General features: G+C 44.0%; 1 protein-coding gene across 1 annotated transcript in view; it reads right to left on the reverse strand.

The window, feature by feature from the left end:
• The window catches only part of LOC137417556 (structural maintenance of chromosomes protein 1A-like), a 143,221-nt gene that overhangs the window by 34,966 nt on the left and 80,541 nt on the right, over positions 1 to 27,714 (reverse strand). The window contains exons 16-19 of the mRNA XM_068103484.2: positions 17,615 to 17,721; positions 12,521 to 12,662; positions 6,691 to 6,836; positions 6,426 to 6,579 (exon numbers count right to left, since the gene is read on the reverse strand). Of these exons, the coding sequence (XP_067959585.2) occupies positions 6,426 to 6,579; positions 6,691 to 6,836; positions 12,521 to 12,662; positions 17,615 to 17,721 (549 nt within the window). The remainder of the gene's footprint in view (positions 1 to 6,425; positions 6,580 to 6,690; positions 6,837 to 12,520; positions 12,663 to 17,614; positions 17,722 to 27,714) is intronic.

Here is a 27,714-nt window from a genome sequence, read left to right on the forward strand (position 1 = left end):
GAATGCCTGCAAAAAACATGTGCAAACCAAACTTCACTGGTTGCAAAAGTATTCAGCCCCTCAGGTCAGTAGTTGGTGAAAGCTACCAGCTTTTCACAGTGAGATGGGGAAATCTTTGCCCATTCTTCATGTGAAAATTGTTCTAGTTCTGCCAAGTTTGATGGAGACCGGCGAAGGACTGCAGTCTTCAAGTCTCGCCATAAATGTTCAATTGGGTTCAAGTCGGGACATTGACTGGTCCACTCAAGAATATATATTTTCCTCATATTCAGCCACGCCAGCGTGGCTTTAGATTTGTGCTTCGGATCATTGTCCTGCTGAAATGTGAATCTCCTACCCCATTTCAGATTCATGCCTCACTCGAGCAGGTTTTCATCAAGGATTCTCCTGCACTTTGCACCGACCATTGTCCCTTCTATCTTGACAAGTTTGCCAGTCCCTGCTGATGAAAAGCACCCCCATAACATGATGCTGCCACCACCATGCTTGACAGTAGGGATGCTGTTGACTGGGTGATGTGCAGTTAGACTTGTACCAGACGTAACTTTTAATTTAGACCAAAACTTTCACTTTTTGTCTCGTCTCACCACAAAACATTTCTCCACATACCTGCAATATCATGAAGATGTTTTTGTGCAAACTCCATATGAGCTTTTAGATGAGTCTTTTTCAGTAACGGCTTCTTTGTTGCCACCTGTTCAGAGAGGCCAGCTTTGTGAAGGGAACGGGATATTGTTGATTGATGAACAATGACTCACATGTCAGACATGGAACAAAGTTTTATGGACAGATGCGACCAATATAAACCTTTAGCAGAGAGATGGAAAGGCGAATGTGTGGAGAAAGAAAAGAAATGCATATAATCCAAAGCATGCCATCTCATTGCGAAGCATGGTGGAGGTCGTGTCATGGATTGGGCTGACATGGCTGCCTCTGGAACTGGCTCGCTCATCTTTATTACCCTGTGCTCACGAAGTGAAAAGCAGGGTTAAGCGATCGGTTGTGTGCGTACGTGTTGCGTATGCATGGCATGCATTTTTAACATTCATTTTCTCGGCAACCGTTGCGTCCGATTGACATGAAAGTTTCACCACAGGAGTACCCCTGCCAGTAGAATATTTTTTGGTTGTTACAATCCTTGGTTGTTATAGTCCCCAGGTCTCCCCACAGATCGCTGGTCATCTCAGAAGTGATGTGATATTCCTATTGCTGCCTGCTGGTGATACTTATGATGGTACGGATACACCATTGGTGAAAGGCATTGAACTCATGAGGTTTCCAGCATTCGGAGCTGTAAAGCAATACTGAGAGTACATATGCCTGATATACCTACCACATAGTGTTAATGTTCAACCTGGTGTTGGCTTAGCGGTTAGGGTGCCAGCTTGGGATCCTCGGATTGAATCCCGGTCGATCGCTGAATTAACGCTAGGGTGGTTGTTTCAGCCGGTCATCCTTCCGAGGTCGGCAAATTGAGCACCATTTCACTGGTAATTCCCTGTGTGTCGCAAGAGGCGACTAGCAGGGTTGGTGGCAGGAAGGGCATCCGGCCATAAAACATCAATTCAAAAAGGGGACCACGGTGCCCGAAAAAGGCAAACCCCTGCTCTGCGGGGAAAAATGGCCTCTAAAGGTGGTTCTATAGTGTTAATGTTCAGATGCCTGTTTTTAAAAACAGCACACCAAAACACTCGTTATGCATCTGTCCACCTCAGCATTCTTCTTGCCATTGGAGGCGATGAGGGAGCCCTCGACATACTTAATCACACACTTTGGTGTCTCTTCCTCATCCTCAACTGCACGTCGCACCACCATTGGTTTGGTTGGACTTTGGCAAACTTGGAGGCCAAAAGCTCTGGTTACATCAACAAGTTTAATGTCATGCAGTTCCTTTGCAGTAACGTGCAGCAGGCGTGAGTGATGCGGCGATTATAATACGTCAACGAAAGTCAATATAAACCAATATTTTTTTCCCTATCTGTTTATACCCGTTTGTCAAACATACCCTTCAGTATGTGCTGCGTGCTAGTATCATTATTTCATCAGACAAAGTGACTCGCCGGTTTCTTGATAACCAGAGTTTTGAAAACGCTCACACAACACTTCCAGTGCGGAAATCAGTCACATGATTCTTGAGACATCAATCAACATGCATCTACTGCAGTGTATTTTGCAATAATCGATTTTATTAACCTTGATTTTGATTTGGGAACGAGTGCAAAAATGAAAAGAAAGCCATCTGCCTCTGGTGATGATTTTCTTCAATGTGATTGAAAGATTGATAGATGAATATTCCTCACTGACAACCAAGATGACGTCTCGTGCCAAGGGCCACAAAGTAATTGCACATGACAAGTGAATGAAAGTTATTGAAATGTCAGACGCATAAAAAGCATGCTCGCAAAACCGTGGATGCTGCAGACCTCCTGGTTAGCAAAACACAAATGCAGAACATTTTAATGGGAAAAGCAGAACTTTAGAGTGACGTCTCAAAAATGTGCCCAATGACCGGAAAAGATGAATAGCAAAAACAGGAAATGAAGGCATCAATCGCTCGTTCTGGGAGTGATTCCAAGACGCAGTGGACATGCAGATAAATGCTGTTAGGCCACTGTTGGAGGACAAGGCTCTACAGTCTACAGTTTGCCGCTAATAAAGAATCTTTGAAATATTTCTTCATATATATACCGTATTATGCGATTTATAATATAAACAAGACCGAAAGTCTAACAGCGGCGTAGCCGGGCTTGTTTGATACTTTAGTTCAAGATAGTATGACCTGGGTGGGGATAGCAGTTAGTAAATAATTAAATGTAAGTATTTAATTATTTTGAAGTACTCCAAGTCTCGAAGCTGTCTGTCACCTTTGAATTGAAGAGATAGTATTGAGACACTGGTTTATTCTATATTATAAAACAGAAGTGTCTGTCGGTCCGTCCCCAAACTACTCCCTCAGTTTTGTGGCTATCCCCGGCAAACCTTCTGTGGAACGGTTTGGGGTTCCAGCGGATGTTGTTGTTATATATACATGTACACTGTACAGTCATGTCAAAAAGTAAGTACGGTACACCCCATGTAAAGTTTTGACTTTTTCAACATATTTCAACATACAGCTATTTGATCTTCATTTCAACAATATTGATAGATAAAGGTGATATAATATAACAAATATCATGAAACATTTACATTTTGTAGTCCATTGTATAATTTAAATAAACATAAATGCAAATTTCGCATGTGGAAAAAGTAAGTACACCCTTGCCTCTAATAGGTGGTATTGCCCCCTTTGGCAGAAACAACCTCAAGTCGGCGTTTCTCATAACTGTCTACCAGTCTCTGACATCGACTGGGAGAAATTTTTGCCCACTCCTCCATGCAGAATTCTTTCAGCTGTGCGATGTTTGAGGGGTTCCTTGCATGCACAGCTCGTCTCAAATCCCCCCATAACATCTCGATGGGATTTAGATCCGGGCTTTGACTTAGCCATTCCAGAACCCTCCATTTCTTTCTTTTCAGCCATTCCTTGGTGGATTTACTGGTATGTTTAGGGTCATTGTCATGTTGCAAGGTCCACCTTCGGTTGAGCTTCAACTTTCCGACAGATGGCCTCACATTATCCTCAAGCACCCTCTGGTACAATGAAGAATTCATAGTGGATTCTATGATGGTGAGCTGCCATGGCCCTGATGCAGCAAAGCTTCCCCAAACCATAATATTTCCACCACCATGCTTTACAGTTGGTATCAGGTTCTTGTGGTCAAATGCTGTCTTTGGTTTTCGCCAAACATGTCTTCTGGTACTGTGGCCAAATATCCTTTGACTCATCTGTCCAGAGCACATTGTTCCAGAAGTGCTGGCTGGTCTTTGCCGAGGTGTTCATTGGCAAACTTTAGTCTTGCCCTGATGTTCTTTCTGGACAGCAAAGGTTTCCTCCTGGCACACCTCCCATGTAGATCAAATTGGTGCAGCCTCTTTCTAATGGTAGACTCGTGCACTTTGACATCAACAGTGGCAAGAGCTACCTGTAGGTCCCGTGATGACATTCTGGGGTTCTTAGAGACTCTTTCAGCATCTTGCGGTCTGCTCTCAGGCTGAACTTGCTGGGGCGGCCTGGCCTGAACAAGTTGGCAGTTGATTGGAATCTTCTCCACTTGTAGATGATCTTCCGGACAGTCGAATGATTGATTTCAAATTGTTTGGAGATCTTTTTTAACCCCTTCCCAGACTCGTCGGCATCTATAACCTTCTTTCTGAAGGCCTCGGAGAGCTCTTTTGATCTAGGCATGGTGACGCCGCACACTTCAACAACAAAGAGCAAACCAAACGAAATGTCTGAGGTTTAAATAAGACAGGTTCCTCCAAGAGCCTCTCTAACGATGTTCTAATCATTTGCACCTGAGCTGGTGCACCTGATTCTAATTTTAGGTATTTGAAGTAGTGATAAATGTCGGGGTGTACTTACTTTTTCCACATGCAAAATTTGCATTTGTGTTTATTTAAATTATACAATGGACTACAAAATGTAAATGTTTCATGATATTTGTTATATTATATCACCTTTACCTATCAATATTGTTGAAATGAACATCAAATAGCTGTATGTTGAAATATGTTGAAAAAGTCAAAACTTTACATGGGGTGTACTTACTTTTTCATGTGACTGTATGTGTGGGAGGGTAGTGTTAGAAAAGATTTTTGTACCAATAAATTCCGCATTCCTGTGCCACCTTCAGTCGAGCGTCAGGCATTGACAGCAGGTTTGTAAAGGACTTGAGCAAAACACTTACTGCAGCTGAATGATTCGATGCCCATATTACCCAGTCAATGTCGAAACTGCAAATGGCGATCCATGAATGTCACGGATGGAAACCCTCACATCATTTCCTCATTCGGCTTAAAACTCAATCTCTCTACATTTTCATTCCAAAGAGCATAATTCCAATCACAAATTAATACTAAAACATTAATATAACAAAGTACAATGTTACAAACACTTGTGAGGTAAACAAATATATACAGTAATACCCCGGCCAACATCATTAATTGGTTCCATAAGCCGTGACGTAACTCGGTTTTTGACGTAAACCGGGCGTAATGTCTTAAAAATGCCTTAAAATGAAGACAAACACCGTAAAACTAGAGTAAATAACTGGAGGAGGCTGCGGCTTCGCAGCAAATTGCAAATTTGCAAATCCATGCACATGTGCACATGCACACGTCGACGCCGGATGCCGGCGAGGTGCCCGACGAGGCACCCTAGCTCGAGGCATGACACGGTCGTTCGTTTCACATGGGCCATGGGCCATGGGGCCTGACCTCGTCACGGACATTGCACACTCTGCACGGTGACGTGACGTGACGTCTGCCACGGACGGTCGTCCGAGCCAGCATCGTCATGTTTCGCCATTGCCACGTTACGTTGGTTGTTTTATAGTAAAGGAATAATCACAAAAACACCAGCGAAAGGCAAAGCAAGCACGCGACCACAGCACAGGACAAAATGCATACGGCGTCGCCTTTGTTTTGAATGAGAACCAGCAGCTACGTGTACGTAGAGTATACTGCACGTACATTTTTTATATTTTTTAATGTCCTTTTTATTGTATTTTAAATTGTTTTTTTAGCTTCTTTTATTGTTAATTTATGTACTATTTTATTTATTTTAAATATATTTTTAAGGAAAAATTTAATTTTTTTCACGTCCGTAGGAGTGACGTAAAGTCGCACATAATGACGTTCGCTGAACTGAAATTTACTCTAGAAGAGTGGCGTAAAGTCGGATTTGACGTAGGTCGAAATGGCGTAAAACGGGGTATGACTGTACTCCGATCTGATGTTTCTTCTGTATCGGGAGCATTTTCTTTTGGGTAGAAACTCAAAATCATAATTGTATTGAGGAATTTATAAAACCTTCCACCTACCTTAGGACACCCGTTGGATCCCCAAAACATTCCACAGAAGGTTTGGCAGGGATAGCCCCAAAACTGAGTGAGTAGTTTCGGGACAAATAGACAGACATTAGGTGTACCGGAAAGTGTGTGTGTGTGATCTGAAACCTCTTTTATCCTATCCCATTTGCTTATGTTATCAATCACTTCCTCCTTTTGCATGGAATTTTTTAAAACCCACTTTGCGGTAGTGACACTACATAGGCTAAATGGGTTTTTTCAATCTCCATTACCTTTGCCCCAAAAGGCAGATAAAGCTGCCTGTGATTTTCCTACATGTAATTACCCATAATACAAGTGAACATGGGAGTGACCAACAGGGAACCATGATTGTCATGGGGCCCGCAAGGCTAACCCCCGCTCTAGCGGGGAAAATGGCCTTAAAACGATCATTCATTCATTCATTCACAACAAGTACATTATATAAATTCCACTGCACTGGTCCAAACAAAACAACTCGTGGTCTTGTTTATTTACCTCCGCCTCGCTCACTTCCTCCAGAGAACCCTGCTTCAGAGGCAACTGCACATCCTCCATCTTACAGTCCTGAAACAAATTATGCCGTTCCATGCGTTTTTCCTCCAGTTTGCTCTCAATCACCATCAGATCCGTCTGCAGCTGTACGTACTTCCTGTGTGCACCAGAACATGCAACGACATATTTCCTGTCCCTTAGTTGTTCAGCTCTTCGGTAAGCCTCGATATATACATATATATGCAATGAAAACAATACACAAGATCACCTGTGTTCATCATTTAGGTTGTTCTTCTTTTCTTCAACTTCCTGGGTTTTGTTCTTCAATGTTGACTTGTGTTCCAATGTGTTATTTTTGAGCTCCTCCAGTTCCACTCTCAATACCCCTTCAGCAGCCAATATTTCCTGTTCCTCCTGTGGCCAGAAAAACTCCACAGTGAGGCTCTCACCACCAAGAAGAACAACTAACAAGACCTTTTCAGCAAATCAATGGCAGGGGCAAAGGTAACAACAGTATGCAACTCTGACATTAGTATTGAGCTCATTGAGAAGCTTGTACATAAGTCGCATGCCAGACAAGGACATTGGGAGACATCAGTGTACTTTTGCATGTTTTACAATGTGAGTAGACAATCTAGATATGTAATAGGCTAGTGCTGTCTGTCTGTCCCAGCCTGAAACACCGAAATGCTCATGTAAACAAAATTAAGTAAAAGTTGTTTCAAATTAATCCAAACCTATGGGAAAAAATCTCAATGGAATACTGTTCCGCCCTCTGGGCCGGTGCTCCTGCCTCACACCTAGCTCGGCTTCACGCTGTCGAAGCCAAAGCTTTCAGAATCATTGGAATCTCCTGCGATGAAGCTAACTCCGAGGGTCTTTCACTCACTCACCGCAGGCAGGTTGGTGGTCTTTCTGTCTTCTACCGACTCCTCTCCGGCCTTGCCCCCCCAACTCTCTCTGTGCTCTGTCCCCCAAATATTCCTACAGGTCGCACAAGATCTGCCAGCAACCCTCTTATGGTTAAACTGCCAAAATCTAGGCTCTCTGTTCACCTTCACTCTTTCATTCCTCTTTTCTCCTGCCTCTGGAACAAACTCCCCCACTCCCTTCAATCCCACTCCTCCCTCCAGGTCTTTAAAACAGCTGTTCACCACCATCTCTTATCTTCCCCCATCCAAAACCTTGATCTTTTCTCCCCCCGCTAATTCACCCCAGATACACTTTTTCGAAATTCCAACTTCTTTCCTGGAAGTCCTTGCAGTGTCCATATGTTTTTTACCTCTCCCACCTCCCCCCAAGCCCTCTCCCTCCCACAGTTCTCTCAATGTCCCTGCTCTCAAATGTGTTTGTGTCCTTCCCCCTCTCTCCCCATCTTGTCTACCGCTCCCCTTATTTTGTATTTTATGTATCAGTTTGTGTCGGTTTGACTTTTTGTGTGATTAATGTTAGCTTTCATGAGCCTCAATCTTGTATACAAAAAAAATAATAATAATAATATTGTAATTTTTTTTCAATAAGACAAAACATTGTATCTGGGTGGTGTATAGGCAACAGACCACTGCCCCGATCAATCTTAGAACTAGAACGACACTTCAACGTCACGACGTCAACCGATATGCCTCCGCCCACATTATTACATCATTATACATGCTTGAACCAAGTTTGATTTAAATCCATTCAGCTGTTCTCAAGTATCACATTTTTATCTGAAATGATGTTGGGTTGGTGTTGGGCTAGCGGCTAGGGTGCCGGCTTAGGATCCTAGGATCCTGGGTTCGAATCCCGGTCGATCGCTGAATTAACGCCAGGGGGGTTGACTCAGCCTGTCATCCTTCCGAGGTCGGCTAATTTGAGTACCAGTTCACTGGTAATTCCCTGTTTGTCGTTAAAGGCGGCAAAAAGGGTTGGCGTCAGGAAGGGCATCCGGCCGTAAAACATTGCTTCAAAAAGGGGACCAAAAAACAACAACCACGGTGCCCGAAAAAGGCCAACCCCCGCTTGCGGGGAAAAATGGCCTCTAAAGGTGGTTATTTTTTTATGACCTCTGACCCCACAAAAATAACAAAATCACATCACTTACCTTTGATGCCAAAATATAATCAGTTCATGTTTGCATCATATATACTTATACCAAATTTGTTCAAAATCACATCACTTGTTCACAGGTTGGCATGGCAATGTAAATTTTACTTAACATGACTTCTGACCTTTGACCTCTTGACTCCAAAATCGTATCAGTTCATCTTTGCATCATATATACTTATACCAAGTTTTTCAAAATCCCATAACCGTTTCATGAGTTGGTGTGGCAACAATTTTTACTTAGCATGATCTCTGACCTCTGACCTCTTGACCCCAAAATCTAATCAGTTCATGTTTCCATAATTATAAATACTTGTACCAAGTTTGATTTTATTCCCTTCAGCTTTTCTCAAGTTATCACATTTTACCTGACATGACCTCTGACCGTTAATTTGGTGATGCCATAATCAAATCAGTCCATCTTTGCATCATATCTACCTATACCAAATTTGTTCAAAATTACATCACTTGTTCACAAGTTGGCACGGCAATGCTTTGGCAATATGGAGAAGGAGGAAGGACAGCCCTTCCGGCTTAAAGCTTCATTATAAGATAGAGGGGGAGGTGGGGTTAGTTGAAACATTGTGGCTTTCAAAGAAACCGAGGATGATGTATAGACTCGAGATGGTGCTGCCATGTAGTGGTAGATAATGACGTTACCCTTCCACCATTTATAATAAGAGAGATATTTCAAATATCTCTCTTATTATAATGGAGCAAAGTGTATCGTTATGTATGTATGTATGTATGTACGTACAGTATATTTGTGACCAAAACATCTTCTCCTTCAAATATATATAAAACCGAAAAACACGGTCCGTGAAGCCGGGAGACAATATATCTATTAATTACGCACTGATGAATGTTGGTTGCATCCTGTCTATTAATTACGTACTATTGGAATATACACTACATGGCCAAAAGTACGTGGACACCTGAACATTACACCGGTCGGTATGTGCTCATCAAATATCTCATTTCAAAATCATGGGCATTAACATGGAGTTGGTTCCCTCTTTGCTGCTACAACAGCCTCCACTCCAACAGCCACACTCTTCTGGGAAGGCTTTCCACTAGATGTTGGAACATTGCTGCGGTGATTTGCTTCCATTCAGCCACAAGAGCATTAGTGAGGTCGGGCACTGATGTTGGGCGATTAGGCCTGGCTCGCAATCGACGTTCCAATTCATCCCAAAGGTGTTCGATGGGGTTAAAGTCAGAGCTCTGTGCAGGCCAATCAAGTTCTTCCACACCGATCTCGACAAACCATTTCTGTATGGACTTCGCTTTGTGCACGGAGGCATTGTCATGCTGAAACAGGAAAGGGCCTTCCCCAAACTGTTGCCACAAAGTTGGAAGCACACAATCATCTCGAATGTCATTTCCTCCGCCACCAAAGGTGGATGTAGGTTATGTTTTCACTCCTGTCTGTTTGTCCGTTTGTTTGTTTGTGAACAAAATATCTCAAAAAGTTGTGGACGGACTCAGACGAAATTTGGCAGAGATGTAGTGTATGTAACATGAACGCAATTATTAGATTTTGGTGAAGATCCGAATTCGGATCCGGCTACTAGAATTTTTAAGTGATCTGATGAAAGTGGGGTTGTACAAAATACCATTGGGAGATAGGGCCAAAAACGATACATTGCAGGATACCTCAAAAAGTTGTGGACGGGTTCAGACGAAACTTGGTGGACAAGTTGGGTGTGTGACAAGGAAGAATCGATTCGATTTTGGTGAAGATCTGAATCTGGATTCGGATATGAGAATTAGTCAATTTATTAAGTGATTCTTCACCATTGGGAGATCGGGCCAAATACGATACATAGCAGGTTATCTCAAAAAGTTAAGGATGGATTTGGATGAAACTTGGTGGACCGGTTGGGTGTTGACAAGGATGATTCGATTCGATTTTGGTGAAGATCTGAATATGGATTCGGATATGATAATTATTTAATTTATTAAGTGATCCTTCACCATTGGGAGATAGGGCCAAAAACTATACATAGCAGGATATCTCAAAAATTTGTGGACGGTTGATTTTGATTAAATGTGATTATGTACTCTGATTTTCTGGTCTACTCTGGGATACAAAACGTAAACTGTTCACCTGGCAGAGGTATGCTCTCTACTGAGTGCCGTTCTAGTTGTATGCTGTAGCGTTAAGATTTCCCATCACTGGAACTAATGGGCCTAGTCCGAACCATGAAAAACAACCCCAGACCATTATTCCTCCTCCACCAAACATTACAGTTTGCACTATGCATTCGGACAGGTGGGGTTCTCCTGGTATCTGCCAAACCCAGATTCTTCCGTCGGACTGCCAGATGGTGAAGCGTGATTCATCACTCCAGAGAACGCGTTTCCACTGTTCCAGAGTCCAATGGCGGCAAGCTTTACACCACTCCAGCCAACGCTTGGCATTGTGCATGGTGATCTTAGGTTTGTGTGTGGCAGCTCGGCCATGGAAACCCATTTCATGAAGCTCCCGACGAACATTTGTTGTGTTGACATGGCTTCCAGAGGCAGTTTGGAACTCGGTAGTGAGTGTTGCAACTGAGGACATACACTTTTTACGCGCTACAGCACTCGGCGGTCTCTTTCTGTGAGCTTGTGTGGCCTACAACTACGCGGCTGAGCTGTTGTTGCTCCTAGACGTTTCCACTTCTCAACAACAGCACTTACAGTTGACCGGGACAGCTCTAGCAGGGCAGAAATTTGATGAACTGATTTGTTGGAAAGGTGACATCCTATGACGGTGGCACGTTTAAAGTCACTGAGCTCTTCAGCATGGCCCATTATACTGCCAATGTTTATCTGTGGAGATTGCAAGGCTGTGTGCTTGATTATATATACCTGTCAGCAATGGGTGTGGCTGAAACAGCAGAATCCACTAATTAGAAGGGATATCCGCATACTTTTGACAATGCATTATACCTTTCAACCCTTGAAACTGCCTCAGACTTTACCCTTAGACCTTTGAAGACCCTTTAAGTCCGATACTCTTAAGACCACCAAGACTCCTAAAGACCCGAAAAACCCTTAAAGAACCAAAAGACTCAAAAGACCAAAAATAACCCGACGACCTAGAGGACCCAAAATAACCTGAAGAGTAAAAAATAACCTCAAAAACCCAAAAGACCAAAAAGACTCAAAATACACCAAATACAATTAAAGACCCCAAATACCCTAAAGACCCCAAAGACACAAAATACCTAGAGGACTCAAAGTACCCTAAAGACCCAAAAGACCCCGATGGCCCTTAAATAACATCAAGCACCAGAAGACCCCAAGGACCCAAAAGACCCCAAGCACGCAAAAGAGCCATAAGACGCTGACAACCCAAAAGACTCCGAGGATGCAAAAGACCCCGGTGACTCAAAAGACCCCATCTCATTAAAAAAAAAACATATTTCAAATACAATACTGGATTCAGTTGTATAAAGTGGACGTCATGTGTCACGCGTGTCTGATGAAAGTGGGGTTGTACAAAATAATGAAGGAATGTACAAAAACACCCCATAAAATATCCCACACAAACACGTCCTGGCGAGGGTCAGCAATCTCTGATTGCTCCTTCTTGCTTCTTTTTTTGTGAAGAGCATTCCCTAAATGATATTCAAAAAGGGTGTTTAAACACACCAAAAAAAGTTTTCATTCATGCATTCCCTTGGAGTTTGAAGCATGCAAAGTTTGGTCGTTTTGCAGTTATGGAGACACACACACACACACACACACACACACACACACACACACACACACACACACACACACACACACACACACACACACACACACACACACACACACACACACACACAGTAACTGACATACATTTCCTTTTATTATTATAGATAGTGCTCTGCTTTGCAGGTACCAGTGTGTTTCACGTGATCTCTGGGATGACGTATGTTCTATGGATTCTGCTATGTTGAACACGGGTGTGGTAAAATCAAAAGATCGATCATCCATGGTTACCTTCGAGGCAGTTTCATCTGTCATATCCCACTTACAATTTTCAGTCGTTCAAGGTTGTCCTTATCCTTCTTTACATTGTCCTCCCACAGCGTCAGTTTTTTCACCTCTTCCTTTAACCGTGCATTTTGATATTCCAGGTGAATGACAATCCGTGTCTTTTGGTTTTCAAACTCTGAGCTAAGGACGGTGCAGGTGAAAGGGTAGAAGATTAAAGAGAATAAAGTGAATTTTAAAATGAGCAACTAATGTGGAGTAAAGTAATTGGACAGTCTGGTAATGTAATATATAATACAAGTTTGTATCATCATTATAGTTTTTATAATTCCATCAAAGTGCAAAGCAATTTGTCATAATGAAAGTCAATACACATATTAATTACTAATGATCAGTTAAAAGGAAAGTAAAACCAATGGAGGAAAATATACAAGGGTAGTTCAAGGTTGGCATGGACCGGTGTGTGTGTGTGTGTGTGTGTGTGTGTGTGTGTGTGTGTGTGTGTGTGTGTGTGTGTGTGTGTGTGTGTGTGTGTCGGTGCCCAGCTGATGATCCATGCAGTCGGGAAACGAGTCAATTGCTTACGGGTTAACGTTCTTGCTTTAGGTGGAGAAACTATGTTTGAGATTTGCAATTTAAATAAAGTTGAATATGGGATGTTGTGAAATTAACATCATGTACAGTAATCCCTTAAATTATTTATATTTAAGTTTAGGAACAACCAATACTCCACAATTAATTAAGTGTGTGTGTGTGTGTGTGTGTGTGTGTGTGTGTGTGTGTGTGTGTGTGTGTGTGTGTGTGTGTGTGTGTGTGTGTGTGTGTGTGTGTGTATAAAAGAGAGTAGAATTGTGCGGTACAGAAATGAAAAAACGAGGTGTGTGTGTGTGTGTGTGTGTGTGTGTGTGTGCGTGCGTGCGTGCGTGAGAGAGAGAGTCAAATAATTATAGAATCGAAAATAGGTGGGCCAATCTTCACCAATATCTGCATACGTGCTGGGGATACCTAGGGTCACGTCATGGGCACACCCCTCTCACCCGCCACTCGCGAGGGTGGGCAGACTACTTACGATCTTGGCCTGTGCACGTTGCACGGTGAAAGATGTTTACTGGTTCCTGCTGGAGGGAGAGAAAGAGAGGAGATGACCAGCCACGACAAAATACATTTGCCCCACCTCCTCCACTGTTATGCCCCCACCAGCCTCCCCCTTCAACTTTTTGGTGGACAGGTTGGGTGTGTGACAAGGAAGAATTGCTTCAATGTTGGTGAAGATCCAAATCCGGATCTGATAATATTGTTTCGTGATTTTTCACAATTGAGAGATGGGGCCAATAACGATACATACAGTCACGTGAAAAAGTAAGTACACCCCATGTAAAGTTTTGACTTTTTCAACATATTTCAACATACAGCTATTTGATCTTCATTTCAACAATATTGATAGATAAAGGCGATATAATATAACAAATATCATGAAACATTTACATTTTGTAGTCCATTGTATAATTTAAATAAACATAAATGCAAATTTCACATGTGGAAAAAGTAAGTACACCCCTACATTTATCACTACTTCAAATACCTAAAATTAGAATCAGGTGCACCAGCTCAGGTGCAAATGACTAGAACATCGTTAGAGAGGATCTTGGAGGAACCTGTCTTATTTAAACCTCAGACATTTAGTTTGGTTTGCTCTTTGTTGTTGAAATGTGTAGCGTCACCATGCCTCGATCAAAAGAGCTCTCTGAGGCCTTCAGAAAGAAGGTTATAGATGCCTACGAGTCTGGGAAGGGATTTAAAAAGATCTCCAAACAATTTGAAATCAATCATTCGACTGTCCGGAAGATCATCTGCAACTGGAGAAGATTCCAAACAACTGCCAACTTGTTCAGGCCAGGCCACCCCAGCAAGTTCAGCCCGAGAGCAGACCGTAAGATGCTGAAAGAAGTCTCAAAGAACCCCAGAATGTTATCATGGGACCTACAGGTAGCTCTTGCCACTGTTGATGTGAAAGTGCACGAGTCTACCATTAGAAAGAGGCTGCACCAATTTGATCTACATGGGAGGTGTGCCAGGGGGAAACCTTTGCTGTCCAGAAAGAACATCAGGGCAAGACTAAAGTTTGCCAATGAACACATAGGCAAAGACCAGCACTTCTGGAACAATGTGCTCTGGGCAGATGAGTCAAAGGTGGAGATATTTGGCCACAGTACCAGAAGACATGTTTGGCGAAAACCAAAGACAGCATTTGACCACAAGAACCCGATACCAACTGTAAAGCATGGTGGTGGAAATATGATGGTGTGGGGCAGCTTTGCTGCATCAGGGCCTGGGCAGCTCACCATCATAGAATCCACTATGAATTCTTCATTGTACCAGAGGGTGCTTGAGGATAATGTGAGGCCATCTGTCGGAAAGTTGAAGCTCAACCGAAGGTAGACCTTGCAACATGACAATGACCCTAAACATACCAGTAAATCCACCAAGGAATGGCTGAAAAGAAAGAAATGGAGGGATCTGGAATGGCCAAGTCAAAGCTCGGATCTAAATCCCATCAAGATGTTGTGGGGGATTTGAAACGAGCTGTGCATGCAAGAAACCCCTCAAACATCGCACAGCTGAAAGAATTCTGCATGGAGTGGGCAAAAATTTCTCCCAGTCGATGTCAGAGACTGGTAGACAGTTATAAGAAACGGCTACTTGAGGATGTTTCTGCCAAAGGAGGCAATACCACCTATTTGAGCCAAGGGTGTACTTACTTTTTCCACATGCGAAATTTGCATTTATGTTTCTTTAAATTATACAATGGACTACAAAATGTAAATGTTTCATGATATTTGTTATATTATATCACCTTTATCTATCCATATTGTTGAAATGAGGATCAAATAGCTGTATGTTGAAATATGTTGAAAAAGTCAAAACTTTACATGGGGTGTACTTACTTTTTCACATGACTGTAGCATGATATCTAAAAACGTTATGGACGAGTTGCCTTGGTGGCAAGAACAAACCAATTTGATTTGGGTTAACCTCCGGATCCAGATCCGGCCCATCAGTGGGATACAAAACGTAAACTGTTCCGCCTGTGGGAGGTATGCAGTCTACTGAGTGCCCTTCTTGTTTCACACCAGAGTCAAAGAAAGCCGGCATGGACGGGAGATGTTCTCAGACACCATGGAGTGAAGACGTTCTCGAACACCATGGAGTGGATAAGTTATCCGTCAACATGGAGTGGATACGTTCTCCATCAACATGGAGTGGAGACGCTCTCCAACAGCATGGAGTGGATATGTTCTCCATCAACATGGAGTGGAGACGCTCTCCGACACCATGGAGTGGATACGTTCTCCATCAACATGGAGTGGATACATTCTCCATCAACATGGAGTGGAGACACTCTCTGACACCATGGAGTGGAGACGCTCTCCGACACCATGGAGTGGAGACGCTCTCCAACACCATGGAGTGGATACGCTCTCCAACAACATGGAGTGGATACGTTCTCCTTCAACATGGAGTGGATACGTTCTCCATCAACATGGAGTGGAGACGCTCTCTGACACCATGGAGTGGATACGTTCTCTGACACCATGGAGTGGATACGTTCTCCGACACCATGGAGTGGATACGTTCTCCACCAACATGGAGTGGAGATGCTCTACAACACCATGGAGTGGATACGTTCCCAATCAACATTGAGTTGAGACGTTCTCCATCAACATGGAGTGGGGATGCTCTCAAAAACCATGGAGTTGAGACATTCTTCGACACCATGGAGTGGAGACATTCTTCGACACCATGGAGTGGAGACATTCTCTGACACCATGGAGTGGAGACGCCCTCCAACACCATGGAGTGGAGACATTCTTCGACACTATGGAGTGGAGACATTCTTCAGCACCATGGAGTGGAAACAATCTCGCACACCATTGAGTGGAGACGTTGTTGGACAACATGGAGTGGGGACATTCTTGGTCAGCATGGAGTGGAGATGTGGTCCGTCAACATGGAGTGGAGACGTTCTTGGTCCACACAATCGAAATATTTGGAGTTTGATCATCAGACAGAAAGTTTGGGGACATGTACAGTATAATCAACGTGGAATTTCTTGAAAGTGGCAAAGCCTTCAATGCAGAATACTACAGTGAATTGTTAGGCAAGGAGACGAGAGAGGTAATGTGCAGACGATAGGCTGCTTTTGGGTGCCATTTTACTCAAAGTCACATGGCAAATATGATCACTACCACCTTAGCAGGAATGTACTTGAAGGGTCCAAATGATTTCCCGTAAGTCCCCACCTGTTACCTTGTGATTCTTTTATCCTTCTGGACCACTCAAAGAACATCCGAGTGGCTTACGAATAATGAATATGGCAAAAATTGTGTCCTGAAATGCCTGCACAGTGTGTATCCACTCAAGGATGGCATCATGGCACCAAGGTATCGGCTGGTCAAGTGTGTATGTGGAGCAAAGGAATACCGTGAGAAACATATGAAGTTTCATAAACCCCTCTGTACCTTTTTATTTTAGGGAATAAAGTCCACGTGATCCTTGAACTACCCTCGTAGTATTTATTTCTATGAAGTTAGAGTGAAGTGTCAAAAGCCGTTTACTTCACTTTTTAAGCAATTGCCTGCATGATGTGGCATTCAAAGGACCGTGTCATGCTTGCGAGGCCATGACAGAGGTTTATAGAATGTAAACGATGTAACAGCGTTGCACAAATTCGGCCATTTATAATGAAATTATCAAGTGAGACAAATGACTTGTGACAAAATAATTTGAATGCAAAACGGTTATGAGGGGTCAGACGGGGAAGCTGGAGCCGAGGGTCATCTTGCATCTTTGTTAAAGGCAGGGGTTGCCACCAACGGGTGTGGGCCAAGAGCTTGTCCACCAATGTTGGCCGTCTCAATGAGATGTTCGGCTTGTTCTCTTTCCGAAGTCTTCAGGGTGTGCTATTGCGTTGCCCACCTATACTTTTGGTGTGCCACAGAGGGCCGGTGCTTGGTGCCCAGCCATAACACACACTGATATGTCAATCAAATTTTTTAAAAGTTTTAAACATACAGGTGAAACTTTCAGACAAATGTTAAAGTGAGAAATGGAAGGGTAAAATTTCTGTTATTCACCGCTTCTTGGCAATCTCCAGGTGTCCCTTCACTCTCTCCTCCTCAAACTGCCGTATGTTTGAAACTCCAGCGGAGACGCAAAACTCACGAAACACCTCGTCCTCCACCTGTCAAGAAATGAAAACAAAATCCTTCTACACTTGTAGTGTCGCAAGTCGTTATCCTTTGTAGCCGAGGACAGCCATTTAAGAGTAACGTGAAAACTGGAACATGGATTTGTTTATAGCGGAGGATATGCTGCCCAGATAACAACCAAAATTTGAAATAGCAAGCTCACGTCGAGGGGTATCCACGAAAACAGATCCACACCATTTTAAATCAGAAATCTGTAAATTTGTTCAGGTAGCAGATGGTAACTCGGGCAAGTTTTTCATGAACCAGCAGGCCCGGCCTGATGTTCAAATAAGTAGGTTAGAGCAGAAATTTGAATTTAGTCCGGTTGATAACTCACCAACTCTTCAGGAAGGCCATCATGGGATCTTTAATGTCCACTAATACTGGCAAATGAAATATGCAGTTTAATGCCCATGTGATGGACAGCACACATGAAGCAGCCTGTGTAACACCGGGATGACCGTTTATAGCTGGGTCGGGATTCCAACCCAGGCTAGACTGCTCAGCAGGGCATGTCCGTACCCCAGGTCATCCAAACAGCCCACGAGGAATTAAGGGGCATGAGGTAAAAGCAGAGCAGGAATTTGTATATGCGATCAACATTGTACTTGTAAATGGGAAGGATAAAAGAAGTATGTAAGGCGATGAAAGTCATAGAAAGAATAATTTTCAGAAAAGGGAGCTAATAGAAGAGGATAGGAGAAAAGTGTATGGTCAGACGTTGAGGGGAAAGGGAGGGTTGGCGGACAGGGCGACCGCCCCGAGTGTAAACACGGATGGGACACCAAATAACACCTTCAAAAACATGTTTTCATGCTCCATTTGGTTGTACATAAATTACAATACGTAACAATGGACACATGAGAGCATGAGATGTAATTAACTTTCAGAACATCGTTTTACATTTTAAACTCCGTGTCACGTGTCAATGTCTCATGATGTTTACAAACTCATTCCATCCGGATTAACATTTTTCGTAATTACTAATCACCTCCACACAGTAAAAAAAAATCTGTATGAGTAATTATGGGGCTGCTGGGTGTGTAAATCCCTTATCTTATCCAATTGCTTTGTGACTGTTCAACAGACGAGGTAATACGCATTCTGTAATGAAGATCACACATGATAGGCCCAAGGGATGGAAGGATTATAACTGTTAGACGTTTATTTCCTAATCACGTGTCAATCAGGTCCAGATGTCTTGCGGCACTGTACGAGCCCAATTAGCGACAGTGTGACATCTGACGTGTTAGCCATGACGTGACATCTGACGTGGACAGGCATGTGAGGGGGAAAAAGCGAAGGCGCTGGCGCTCCAAGGGTCTGGACAAAAAGGTAAACGTGGTGAGACGCCTCAGCGAGTGTGTTGGCTTGGAAGGATACCCGAGACGTAGCACAATCGCCTTCAAGCTGTCCAGCCTGGGTTTGAATCCCGACCCGGCTATAAACTGTTATCCTGGTGTTTCACAGGCGGGGTTATTCATCAGTGCATGTGCCGTCCCTCGGATGCACGAGAAGCTGGGCATCCCATCTGTCAGCATTAGTTGGTGGACGTTAAATATCCCATGATGTTCTTCAGAGAGAGTAGGGGAGCTATCCAGACGCTACAGTTCGCTTGCCTACTCAATTCACGCAATGCTTTGTTTTCTGTGTTAACGCTTGATGGAATCATCAGATAGTACGTGAGCACGACATCCTCATTTCCAATGATTGTCCTTGCTTCGTGTTTCCATGTGTTTTCTGGTTCTAGGATGTTTAATATTTTGCAGATATGCCAATGAATCACTTTGCATACTTTGTTGTGCCGTTGTGTGTAAAGCTGTTCTGATAAAATAGCTTTTTGTATCCCGAGGGCAGGTGACTAGTACTTTCTGTTTCTGTCTTGCAGAATCTACACTTGTCCGTCTGGCTCAGTCCCGCCATCTTTATTAATCCATTGGTGTAGTGTCCTTAGCCTGGTGTTGGCTTAGCGGTTAGGGCGCAGGCTTGGGATCCTGAGTTTGAATCCCGGTTGATCGCTGAATTAACGCCAGGGGGGTTGACTCGGCCAGTTATCCTTCCGAGGTCGGCAAATTGAGTACCAGCTTGCTGGGATGAATGATCCCGGTGTGTACCCAGATTTAGAATAGGTACACCGTATCCCTGCGCATCGTAAGAGGTGACTAAGGGTTGGCGTCAGGAAGGGCATCCGGCCAGAAAAACATTGCCTCAAACAGGTAACCATGATGGTCATGGGGCCCGCAAGGCTAACCCCCGCTCTAGCGGGGAAAAATGGCCTTAAACGATCATTCATTCATCGTGTAGTGTCCTTGATCTTGGGCATTTATTAGGATTCGTTCTCCGTCCCAGTTGATCTGACCTCTTCTTAGCCATTCCAATGAGCCTTCTTTGTCTATCCCCACTCTGTCCAATTATTTTTTGTATTTTCATGTTCTTTTGTCATTCTCCCAGTTGTTGGTGTAAGTTTATTTGTTATTTCTTTTTATATATTTATTTTGTCTTTTTTACAATTGTTGGGCCTGTATTTGTTGCCATTTCATTTTTCTGTGTGGCATCTTCTATTTGCACCTGGTTTTGGAAATTCTTTGCAAGGTGAGTTCGGGATACTTTTTCAGGTTTGGTGTGTTCATGTTTGTTCACCAAATTGCGTCTGATAATCTGTTGAGCATTTCACATACTCAGCTAGTCCTACACTTGTCGCTGTGTGCACCTGTTTGAGTTCCATCAGGCCGCTCCTTCCCTCTAGTCTCGGCAGGTACATTCTCGGGATGCACTGGTTTTTGTAAAACATTTTGTGGATGGTAAGGAGTTTTCTTGTTTTGATGTCTAACTTGTTGATTTCTGATTGGGGACAGTTTATTATTCCACAGCTATATTGGAACACTGGTACTACTGCGAGCTGGTTTGTGGCTTTGATTTTGTTTCTTGGGGAGAGGTATGTTTTCAGGATCAGCTTCATTCTATGCAGGTATTCTTTGGTGATTGTTTTGCACATTTGTTTGTGTGACATATTTGGTGGCCCTCTTCTACTCCGAGGTATTTGGATGATGCTTCGTTTTCTAACTGCTGTATTGTTGTTTCAAGGTCAATTTTTATGTTGTCTGTTGTTGTTGCTTTACCTTGAACAAATGTGCACCTGATGCACCTGTCTAGTCCAAATTCCATTAGAATGTCCTCGGTAAACTGTTTTACTAGTTTTACATGTTCTGTCAACTTTTTGTCATTTGGCGAGAAGAACTTTAAATCATCCATGTATAGTCGATGTGTCACCTTTCCTATTTATTTGGATGTTCGTCTATAGTCCATGGGCCAGACCAGATATCGGTACCACCCGAGGTGGCAAAAGTTCCATGGTGCCAATTTATTTGTTACACCCATATAAGTAAAATAATATGTGATAGCAATTCCAAATGGGTAGCTTTTTCATTTTTCTTGCAGGAAAGCTGTTTTTGCATTAATCGCGATACCGCAACTCCGCGCTGTTGTTACTAGTATCATCTTCCAAATCATTTTTTTAGCTGAATAGACAATGTAACATGCTTAAATATCTTAGCAAATGGATGTTTGTAATAAAGACATGTATGTTATACTATATAATACATATTCTTGTATTTATTCATGTGTGGAAACTAACTTTTTCTTCAGTTTTAGTGTCTTAGTTAAGAACAAAATATATGTTGGATGCTGGCAGTGTCCAGTTTTCTTCCGTATTCCGTATACTTGGCCACTGGTGGATACTTCCTGGTAGGTGAGGCAAGAACAAGAGGCTCTGCAATAATTATGTCTATTTAGTTAAGCAGAAAATATATGACAGATATGTAAAGTGCTGATTTCCCCTCATCAGTGGTGATATACATTTGCAGCCTGGTTAGAATAAGTCCAGTCATGAATGCTTGATTTGCTTTCAGATATCAGTCCACTGGTTTCACCAGTCTAATTAAGTGTAATTAAATATAATTAAGGACTGGCAGACTACTAATTTGTGCAACATAGTAATGTGGATTGATAATTCTATGTTGCAGGTGAAAACTGACTGAACATGGCCTCTGACGGAGCAAGCAGCCTGCCACTAAAGCGGCCACGAGTGGAGTGCATCATCCACTGTTCCAATGACAATACAGACAAGCTGGTTTCACTACAAGACATTGACTCATGGAGAACATTGCTGAGGGCAGCCCAGATCAGAAAACATGCAGCAATTTTGAAACTAGCTACGAACCTTCCTGATGGACAGATTCCAACAATCCAGTACCACAGAAAATGTCGCAGTCTCTTCACCATGAAAAGACATCTTGATGGCATCCTCAAATGTGCCAGTGCCAGTGAACCTGCTCAAGACACAGGATCACAGAGAGCAGCTAGACAATGTGCAAGCACATCAAGGACTTATGAGGCAGAGTGCATTTTCTGCCAGAAAGACACCAAGTATGCTAAAGGACAGAAGACGAGAGAAATCCTCATACAATGTCGAGAACTGCGAGCTGACGCCACAATCAGGAATGTAGCCATGGAGAAAATGGACAGCAGAATCCTTGCCATAGTCAGCAGAGACCTGGTAGCTGCAGAAGGTCACTATCATAGGTCGTGCTATCGGTTCTATACCAAAAGAGAGGTTCGCAGTGGACAGGATGCAAGCCAAGATGATGATGCTGAAGCTCAGTATGGCGCTGCTGTGGATCAGGCCTACAATGAGCTGTTCCTGTTCATCAGAAGGGAGCTTTTTGGCAATCCTCAAGTGATGACAATGACTGATCTCTCTTCTAGACTGGTGGCTTCAATGAACTCTCTTGGTATTGCCCATGTAAGGGAATCAACCAAGAAACACATACGACGGAAACTGGAAAGCGAGTTTGCAGACTCCCTGCACATCTTCTCTGAGGGAAAAGGGAAACTCCTCCTGTTTCCAGACAACCTGTCCATATACGAACTTGCCAAACAATACCAATCGCTACAAGCAGAGCTGCATACTCAGAAAGGCCTCCATGCTGAAGATGTGGTCTCCAAAGCAGCCCTGAAAATGAGAGCCGACATCAAGAACCAAGATGCCCCTCAAGCCTGGCCACCGGAAGTCAAACCAGAAGCAGAGGACACTACCATTCCAGAGTCGGTCATGGTCTTCCTGTGCTATCTACTTACAGGTTCCAATGACCCTGATCATGCATCTCAAAGAGTCCAGCGGCTTCTGTGTTCACTCGGCTATGACATGGTATATGCTGTAACACGTGGACTGATAAAGCCCCCGAAGCACATCGTTCTGCCATTCGCTATCAAGTCACTGACCGGGAATGTAGAGTTGATACACATCCTCAACCGACTCGGCCATAGTGTGTCCTATTCTCAGATGGAAGAGATCGACACTGCTCTGTGTCTCCAAAAGCTCTCGCTATCAGGGAGTGATGTTGCCCTCCCAGGTAACATCCATCCTGGCATATTCACAACCTTAGCCTGGGATAATATCGACCGTCTGGAAGAGACCACCAGTGGAGAAGGAACATCTCACAGAGTGAATGGGATTGCCGTACAAGCAAAGCCAATCACCCCAGTGTCCACCAGAACCATGCTGACTGTAGGAAAAACAAAGCAGAGAAGTATTGATGCACCACCACCAATGCTACCAGCATACAACGCTGGACAACGAGTGGGACCACCACAGAGCAAAAGTGCAGATGCTGACACTGCAGCTGAGACTCAGCTCGCCAAAGAGAAGAATCTTGTCTGGGTCATGGCACGCATGTCGCAACAAGAAGAGCAATCAATCAGCAGCTGGACAGGCTTCAACATCCGGACTCGAGATGACGTGACAGTCATTCCAGACAATGTAGGCTACCTGCCTACCATTAATGCTCCAGCGACACAAATGTCGACTGTCAATGAAGTGCTAAACCAGTCACTGAACATCATGCACTCCTTGGACCTGACAAAGATTGTCTGTGTCTTTGACCAGGCACTGTATGCAAAGGCTGTGGAGATTATATGGAAACACCCTGACAAGTTCCAAAACACCATCATCACCAGGCTCGGAGTATTCCACACCATCTGCACACTGATGGGAATAATAGGGAAGCGATTTCAAGATGCTGGATTGTGAGATCTCTGCATCGAGTCTGGTGTGATCGCAGAAGGTTCCATTAATGGTGTCATGGATGGCCGCAAGTACAACAGGGCAGTCCACCTACACAAGAATGTCTATGAGGCACTCACTCGACTGGCCTGGAAGGGTTTCCTCTCGTGGCTGGAAGCCACTCACGCCAACGATGTGGTCCACATGGATGAGACACTGAGGATCATTGACAGCCTCTGCAAAGATATCTCACAGGCATCCCTGAAGCAGGTCCTCGGTGACCGCTCATGCGCACGCATCATGGAACTGTTTGGAATATACCTCGAGTTCCTCAGAGGTGGAAACGGCAGCCTCTCAGCATTCTGGATGTCGTATCTGGACATTGTCGAGATCTTGCTGGGTCTCATTCGAGCATCAAGAGAGGGAGACTGGGTGCTACACCTGGCATCAATTCGTGCAATGATCCCATGGTGCTTCGCATATGACAGGCTGAATTATGCACGCTACCTCCCATACTACTATGCCCAGATGTCCCAGCTGCCCACCACACACCCAGACGTGTATGCTGAGTTCATGCGAGGGGGATTCTCAGTTCAACTCGGTCCCAACAACCCCTTCGGAAGAATCCCTGTCGACCAAACGACCGAAGAGACAGTTAACAAAGACACCCAGACGGCAGGAGGGACAAAGGGGTTCAGCTTGAAACCAGGGGCTGTGAGCAAGTACTACCTGACAGCTGAGTACAGGACCATGTATCTGAGAGCACTGAGGGACATGATAGGTCAGGGCAGTTCCAAACTGTCTCATCCAGATATACATGCTCCAAGGATCAGGAAAGACGAAACTGCTGTCAAGTCCCTCATAGATCTCATGGAAAACAACTGGCTGAATCCAATGTTCCCTGACAACACTGACCTGATTGGTCTGTCCACTGGCACCATGGCTCCACCCGACGTGGCCAGGGACCTTCTGAAGGCGCTTGAAATAGGAGAAGAAGCGTACCAGACATTCAAGAAGACAAGGTTAGATGAGGATCAACCATCTGTCAAATTCCACGACAAGATGTCCAAGCAAAGCCTGAAGACATTCGCCAATGTCACCACAAAGACATCCTGTGGAAAGAAAGCACAAGATGTTGTTCTGAAGGCAGATCGAAAACTGTTCAGCCATATGATCCTTGTCGCTGAGAGCAGAAAGGTGAACATGAAGGATGTCCTGGCCCACCCACTAGGTCCGTTACCGTGGGCATTGGCAAATGCTGATGGATCCCTACGAAAGACGAACAAGGCCGCAGTTGCCAGGGAGCTTGAGAAGAATGTATCTCCTGCAGACACTATCCCAACACCTTCGACGTGCATCATTGATGGGATGAGTCTGGTGCAAAAGATTAATGGAAACAACAAAACCTTTGCACAGCTAGCAGAGGTGGCCTTGTCTAGGCTCCTGCATGAGTGTGGACAGAGTCAGAGGGTTGACGTGGTATTTGATGTTTACCGCCAGCCTTCGATCAAAGATGCTGAAAGGCTCAACCGTGGTGCAAGCACAGCCCTTCAGTACAAGAGCCTTGCAGGGGGGCACAACATCCAGCAATGGAGAAAGTTCCTGTGTAGCGCCTGCAACAAGACCAGCCTCATCAAGTTCCTGGTGGAGCAGTGGAAACTCCCAAGGTTCCAAGAGATGCTGCATGACAAGGAACTGTATGTGACTTGTGAGGAAACATGCTACAAGATAACAGAAAATGAATGGGTGGAAGTGTCAGAGCTGCAGTCGACACAAGAAGAAGCGGATACCCGTCTGCTCCTGCATGCATTGCATGCTGCAAATGCTGGCTCAAAGGCAGTCGTAGTCACAGCTGAGGACACTGATGTCATGGTGCTCTGTGTAGCCTTCCAGAAGGAGATCCCCTGCCCCCTCTACCAGAAATGTGGCACACAGAACCGCACACGGTTTGTCGACATCAGCAAACTGGCAACCTCAATTGGAGACAGCATGTGTGACAGCCTGGTTGGGCTACACGCCTTTACAGGGTGTGACACTGTGAGCGCATTCGCTGGCCGTGGGAAGCTGATAGCACTGAAGCTGGTGAGGAACGACAGTAACTACCAGGAGACGTTTAGACAGCTTGGTCAGTCATGGGATGTCAACCCAGAACTATTTGAGAAGGTACAGCAGTTCATCTGTCGCATGTATAGTGCAGCTGCTAGGACTGGTGAGGTCAACGAACTGCGCTACCAGCTCTTCTGCGCAAAGAGGGGAGGAGTCGAGTCCAGCCAGTTGCCACCATGTAGAGACTGTCTCTTCATGCACGTCCTACGAGCCAACTACCAGGCAGCAATATGGAAGTGCTGTCTGCAGGCTCGCCCAGCGGTGCCAAACCCTACCGAGCATGGATGGACAGTGGATGAAGATGGCAAGCTCGCCATCCACTGGATGCGTTCACCACCAGCACCAGATGTGGTCTTGGAACTCTTAGCTTGCAAGTGTGTGCGTTCCTGCAAATTGCCAAAATGCACATGCCTGACCAATGGACTGTCATGCACAGACATGTGCAAGCTACAAACCTGCAGTAACCAGAAACAACAGGAAGATGAAGAATCCTTCGAACTCGGAGACTCCGATGAAGACGAGCAGTTCGATGACTGACTATGATATCGCTAGTTTGGTACATTGACATACTCAGTAATATTCTGAAGAGCACAGGACGTGCTTTCCCTGGAAACACCCTCAGAATACATGTAGACATGTAGACATTTTGAAAATGTGTTGTGTCATTTCATCTTTATGTGAAGCACTACCTGACCATACCGGGTACATAGCCTACAGTCTGTTAGTTCTGTTAGTATGTGATTTCCAACCATTTTGTATAACATTTGAGTACTAGTACTGTTTATAGCTATTGTGGCATACATGCACTTGAGATGGGCTCAGCAGATGAGCTCAGTACAGCCTCTGGACTTTCTTTCCCTTGATTCAGAAAACCGTTTGATTAATATGTGTTGTGACCTTTTCATGTTGTGACATGTTTATGTGACAATTTCCATAACAATCACGTACGTGTATTATAGTAGCTGTTGTATTCCAAAATTACACTATGTGAAGATTGTATGTTTAAAATAAGACATAAAGCGATAATTTTGGGATCTACGTTGTCTCAGTACTTTCTGATTAATATGCCCAATTAGTCCATGGGCCCGTACCCAAAATTTCACACATGGACTAAATCAATCCGAACCGTCGAACGCCTTTTCACAGGGTGCGGGTATAAAATAGCTGATAACTACCACTAAGCTACCAGTCCAGAATTGCTATCACATCAGCATGTATCCCACATACATGCACCTTTCCAAAAATCCTTACTAGAACTTGCCACCTCGGGTGGTACCAATTAGTGAAATTTCGGGTCCGGGCCCATGGACTACTAGTGGTTGTTCAGGTGCATCTGTGTCCTTATTCATTGATGAGGTTACTTCGTGGGTCCAGAGCCAGACAAAACAGAAGGGGGGAAAGAATGTCTCCCTGGAAGATCCCACGCCGTATCGTCACATCTGGTATTTAGGTATTTCCTTCTGAGTGCTGTAATACCAATGTGGTATTCCACAGCTCCATTGTTTTCTCAATCAGTTTGATTATTTGGGGATTGATTTTGTATATTTGCATGCATTTTATCATCCACGAATGTGGGAGATTGCCAAAAACTTTCTTATAGTCAATCCAGGTGGTGGGCAATTTAGGTCTTCACATTTTGCAATTTTCAAGTATGGCCTTGTTCAGTAGTAGGTGGTCAATTGTTCCATAACACCCTCTCTTACATCCCTTTTGTTCTGCTTCTACACGTCCTTGCCGTGTTGGATGATGGTACATCACTTATGTGATGATTCCTGTCCCTCACGCCGCCTTCGCTTCCCCTCTCATGCTGCCTTTGATT

This window comes from Myxine glutinosa, chromosome 1, assembly GCF_964187855.1.
Source record: "Myxine glutinosa chromosome 1, kmMyxGlut1.1, whole genome shotgun sequence".
In the NCBI taxonomy this organism is placed as follows: domain Eukaryota; kingdom Metazoa; phylum Chordata; class Myxini; order Myxiniformes; family Myxinidae; genus Myxine; species Myxine glutinosa.